This window comes from Amblyomma americanum, chromosome 5 (genome assembly GCF_052857255.1).
Source record: "Amblyomma americanum isolate KBUSLIRL-KWMA chromosome 5, ASM5285725v1, whole genome shotgun sequence".
Lineage (NCBI taxonomy): Eukaryota > Metazoa > Arthropoda > Arachnida > Ixodida > Ixodidae > Amblyomma > Amblyomma americanum.
Window position 1 is genome coordinate 47,323,010 of NC_135501.1, and position 5,846 is coordinate 47,328,855.

The 5,846-nt window shown below is 53.5% G+C and overlaps 1 protein-coding gene across 1 annotated transcript; it reads left to right on the top strand.

The window, feature by feature from the left end:
* Positions 1–479: 479 nt before the first annotated feature.
* Positions 480–3,340, top strand: LOC144133837 (organic cation transporter protein-like). The gene is made up of 4 exons (XM_077666918.1): positions 480–571; positions 671–1,495; positions 1,553–1,848; positions 3,303–3,340. The coding sequence occupies exons 1-4, from the start codon at positions 480–482 to the stop codon at positions 3,338–3,340; spliced, it is 1,251 nt and encodes a 416-aa protein (XP_077523044.1).
* Positions 3,341–5,846: the final 2,506 nt, after the last annotated feature.

A 5,846-nucleotide genomic window follows, 5' to 3' on the forward strand; every position in this document is an offset into this window, starting at 1 on the left:
CACTACAACATAAGGCAATGAACGGCGGCTGGCATATTGGTTACGGGGGTTTATTTGGTATGCCTTCACTCTTTTTCTGTTCAGTTCATTCGTCCTTTAGAAACACAACTGCTGTCTTCACCTTCTTTACTGCCACTATCACCATCTCCGAGGAAGCCACGAGTTCACGTTCTCACAAAGAACCGTGGCACGAGGCAGCACGCCCTTCCACGTCCGCCATACTAAGGCTCAGAACGGCCTCTTGCTCTTCGTATGCCCTTACCTTAGCCTTCGCGAGTCTCTTCGGCCAACCCAGCACCTTGGTCTCCACCGTCATGTCACGCTCCGGCAGTCCGAGGTCGGGCATGTCATCCGCCGCGTCCGTCAGTTTCTCCATGGTACCCGACACCGGCGTAGTATCGACCGACGAAGTGCAGACTGGCGGACCGTACGTCCACGGAAGCTAACAACGGCGCACGCTCTCCTTCGGCATCGCCGCCATGGTGGCCCTGCTATGCCACAGCCAGTCATTCGCCCTCATCTCGGGCCCCGTGGACCACTGGTGCAAGCCCCCACCGCAGTTCTCCCATCTGTTGGTCGAGACCTGGAAAAACGTGCGCATACCCCTGGACGAAAGAGGCGGCTATAGCCAGTGCTAAGCCTAAGTCCATCCCCCAGTCGGTAACGGCAGCTGCCCCACGGAGACATTCGCATGCGATGCGTGGGACTACGATCAAAGACTGGTCATGCAGACAGTCCGCAGCTTCTGGAACATGGTCTGCCACCGGTCGTGGCTGCGGGCTTTAGCCGACGCTGTTTACATGTGTGGAGCACTGGTACTCGTTCCATATACTGGGTACGTGGCTGACATGTCGGGCCGGCAGCCCATAATCACCGCAGCTGTGATGGCTGTGCTCTTCAGCGCACTGGGAAGCTGTTGCGTGGACGCGTACTTAGTCTACGTGGCCACACGGTTCGTCAGCTCAGGAGGTGCGAGCACCACCTTTGTAATCACGTCTATCCTCATCTACGAGGTGACTCCGTTCATGTACCAGGCATCGTACATAGTCCTCATGAACATCCCGTTTGTGTGCACCAATATGTTCATCTTCGTCATGGTCCGCCTTGATTTGCCCTGGTTTTGGCTGCAGACAGTCGTCTTGAGTCTCACGCTCCTCCTGCTCTCCGCTTTCGGCGTCATCAGCGAGTCACCCCTTTGGCTCATCACGATGTCCCGATTCCGCGAAGCGGAGGAAGTCGTGAAGCGAGCTGCCAAGGTAAACGGCGTGAAGCTCGAAGCAGCCCAGCAGTCGGTGCGCAGACTGCGGTCGCATCTAAAAGGTCGGGAGGGCAGTCACACCGCCGTCTCAACGGCTGTTGTCGTGAGCGCTGGGCAACTTCGCGAGCGAGCCGCTATCGTCTTCTTTCTGAACTTCGTCGTCATGCTCGCCTTCTACCGCATGGTGGGGGCCATGTTGGAGCACCAAGACTCCGAGACGGTAATGGTCACGGACTTGTGAGTGGGGATACCCTGCTACACAGCCCTCTACATCGCCATCAATGTCGCTGGCAGGAAGCAGATTCTCTTGTTCATGCTGCCTCTGCTCGGAGGTCTGCGCAGTATGTGCAGCGCGGCTGTGTACGTGCGTCCCTGGTACTTCCCGTACGTCCTCATGTCCATCGCCAAGCAGTGCTCCATACTGACCATGATTGCGCATTTTGTCTTCACAGCGGAACTGTTCCCGACGACCGCTCGATGTGCGGTCATGTCCGCAGCGTATGCCTGTGGTCGCGTAGTGGGGATTGTCGCCTCTTCGCTCCGACTGCTCAAGGCGTACAGGCGTGAGGATGTGGGCATTGCCATCGTCGGTAGCGCGGTATTTGTCTGCCTAGTATTTATTCTGAGGCCGCCGGAGACAAGCTTTCGACGCAAAGAACACCCAAACATAGAGCAGAGGAAGGATCCGATATTTTTAATTCAAGAGTCTCTGAAACCAATGCCACGCGCCAGTGGACACCGCAGTCCACGTGCAGCTCGCAGTACTCGTCGATAATGTCGGCGCGTCGTGCGAGGAGCGTGAACAATGTGCTTCAAAGGCAGCCCGTATCCGAACTGCCTATGTATACAGCCTGAACATGTCCCCTAAAGAACTTAACCGTTACTCTACAAAAATGATATCGTCGTTTCGATAGAAAATGTGAAAAGCCTGCCGATATTGCACTATGTGCGCAGTACCGCACGCCATGCAGCTCAGTGTATCGCTGTTGGTTGGTTGGTAACAACTTTATTTAAATGTCCTGCAGAGCTTTCGTCGACGGGGCCTTAGGTCTCCCACGTGGAGACGTCGAGGTGTTGCCTCGCCGTCGCCTCGCGGGCCTGCTGGACGGCCCATAGTTGGTCACCGAGGCTGGGGCTGCGCAAGGCAGCGGCCCTCCGCGGTGGGAGGGTTCTGAAGTTAGCACCGTCAGGGTTTTTGCTACAGTCCCAGATTATGTAGGGACGTCGAAGTGTTGCCTCGTTGTTGCCTCGCGGGCCTGCTGGACGGCCCATAGTTGGTCACCGAGGCTGGGGCTGCGCAAGGCAGTGGCTCACCGCGGCGGGAGGGTTCTGGAGTTAGCACCATAAGGGTTTTTGCTACAGTCCGAGAGCATGTGGGGTAAAGTTGCTATATCAGTGTGGCAGACCTTGCATATATTTGTCGGGTATGTTCCGGGGTAGAGTCTGTGGTATTGTGCCGGGTTGGGGTACGTGAGCGTTGCAGTTGTCTGAGGGGCACCGCGTGCGCCCTGTCCAACTTGTCGTTGTGAGGAGGGAAAGTTCGGCGGGCCAGGCAGAGGGCCTTGGTAATTTCGTTGTAGGTGGTCAAACAGTCTTTGGTGCTGTCCCAGGGACGACGGTCGCCGGCGCGGTTCGCGAGCTCGCGCGCCTTGGAGTGTCCCGTCTCGATTCGGTTGCAATATGTGTTCGATACTTCTCCCATGTGCGCCGGGAACCACTGGATTCTGGTGTGAAAAACTTCCTCCCACTGGACTTTTCGATTGCTCAGGATTCGGGCCGCTGTCTGTGAGATCCATTCTTTGGCGAAAATTCTGACCGTTTGTCGCGAGTCGCCGAGAACTGTGGTGCACGTCGGATGCGTGAGGGCGAGGGCCACCGCCGCTTCCTCCGCTTCCTCCGCTTCTTCTGCCCGCTCGCACGCTACACTTGCCGTTATGCGCGCTTCGCCACTCGAATCGACGACCGCAACCGCGAATCGCGAGCGTTCTGCGTATTCCGCGGCGTCAACGAACCTTGTCCCAGTTTCGTTTCCGTGGCTGTGTAGGCGAGCTGTGGCCCTGGCCACTCTTCTTCCCCGGTTGAGTTTTTGTGGACGTTTCGTGGAATCGGATCGACTCTTAGAGTAAGTCTGATCGCGTCCGGAACAGCGACTTTCTGGCCTTGTTGTGCATGGTAACGAATGCCGAAACTTTCCATGATATGGCGTCCTGCCTCGTGTCCGCTAATCTTTCTAGCTGTGAAGTGCGGTCCGCATCGGCGATTTCGGTAAGCGTGTTGTGAATCCTGAGCTGGAGCAAGCGTTGCGTGCTCGTGGACTCGGGTAGACCCAGTGCTATCTTGTACACCCTGCGAATGAGGACGTTGATCTTGGCTTCTTCTCTCTTGTACCAGTTGTGGAATGCCGCGACGTATGCAATATGGCTCATGACGAAAGAGTGCATGAGTCGTGTGAGACTCGCTTACATACTTGTTTAGAAAGTGTATCGCTGTGCTGTGTGGTTTTTCTCTGGTAGAGTTCTTTTCTGAAAGTATGGGAATGACTGATTCAAACGAGAAAACAATGGAAAGTCATATATACCTAGTTTGTGCTTGTATTCTCAATGGCTAAGCAGAATAACTTGTCCTAAGCGTCGTTGTTTTTCTCAGTTCCAATCGCCAGTGCCCGCCTGTCTTGATTTTCTGCGTAATTTCCTCTGGGATCCGACATCCAGGACACATGACATGTTTTAAATTTCGTTGGCTGTCGGCACTACAGTTTGCTCGGATGAACACAACGCCTCAATCAGTCAGTAATAAATGCGCAGCATCCAATCCTCCCAATTAATTCTTGGCATTACAATAATCTTCGTTACGCACGCCGTAACCGCCAGAGCTCTACGAACGGCAAAATTTCCGAAGTATCATAGTTGTGGCGCCATCTTTCAGATGCAGCGCGAAGTCTCTCTGTATATAATTGGTTTTTGGGTAAAGTAAATGGCGCAGTATCTGTCTCATACATCGTTGGACACCTGAACCGCGCCGTAAGGGAAGGGATAAAGGAGGGAGTGAAAGAAGAAAGGAATAAAGAGGTGCCGTAGTGGAGGGCTCCGGAATAATTTCGACCACCTGGGGATCTTTAACGTGCGCTGACATCGCACAGCACACGGGCGCCTTACCGTTTTACCTCCATAAAAACGCAGCCGCCGCGGTAGGGTTCGAACCCGAGAACTCCGGATCAGTAGTCGAGCGCCCTAACCACTGAGCCACCGCGTCTCTCTGTAAAATATCTTATTTTAGCGTCTCCTGTTAGACTAGACCTTTCAGCATTTTGAGGAGCCGCGTTGGCGTTCGCAGCATCTGCGTCAGGGCTGTGTATATATAGTAGCGTGTATCAGGCAGCCTAAAGGAAGAATGATGAGAAATTGAAGTTGGCATATATCATTAGAATACCAGCTCCTAACCACAAAAAGACCACTCCTACTGAAAACGAGACCCTGCTAAGGTAGAAATAAGCAAGTACTAAAATACGGGTATCGTCGCCCCAAGTCAATTGCACGAGTGCAAGGGCGATGACGAAATAACCGAAAGCTGCACATCTCTGAGGCTGTGAAAAGTGCCTGGAGGCCACACATATGGGCATGAAGTGTACATGTGTTTCGCTTTGAAACCGCTAGTGCACTCTTATCACATGAGGATGGCGGCAGAAGAAGACAACCTGAATATTGGAAGAAAAATAATGTCGATTAGCTCAGCTAATCCAGGATATAAAAAGTGATCACGAGATTGAGGTCTCCACTAAGCTATGGAGCCGGTTGTGCGCCTTTCTTTTCGTGAAAATGAACGGCCTTTGCAAAGTTGTCAACATCAATAAATTCTATGAACGCTCTCGGCTCACTTGTGTTGTTTGGTTTTTGAGAAAAGTAAATGGCACAGTAACCGTCCCACATATCTCGGTGACACCCGAACCGCGCCGTAAAGGAAGAGATAAAGGAGGGAGGGAAAGAAGAAAGAGAAAACTGAAAATTGAAAGTTGGATTTTGAGGAAAGGCTCGGCGCTGCGGCGGAACACCTGTGGCTCGGTGCTAATAGTGGCGCACGCGCAGTTGTGACTAGAGCGCGCGCAAGAGAGAGAGAGAGAGAGAGAAAGAGTCAGCGGTGGCCACTTGCGCCGTGCGTGACGTCACTCGTGCTTCGACATACGCCGGCTCGCACGAAGCGTGGTGTTGGCTAGCGCAGTGAAGCTTTACGCTTCAAAAATTGCTGGTGGTTTAGCTCTGGTTAACCCTGGTCGAAAGCGAAAAGCTGCATTTTCCTGACTACGCTTTTGGTCGAGCGACTGGCTGTTCCTATAGATAGCCATACTGAAACACACACAGTAGTAGACGTCATTTTATTTTTTAGCTATCTTGCTCTCTTCGAAACGACATAAACTTCGCGACCATGGCTTCTCGGCGCGCGGCTATGGCAGGATGCTCATCTTCCTCCATCGCCCAGGCGCCTGGCAGTAAGCGCGCGCACACGCGCTTATATACACCTCCCCTTCTTACTCCCCTTTTATATGACGCCAGCTACAGCAGCGACACCAGCGGCTATTGCTCCAACTGTCTCC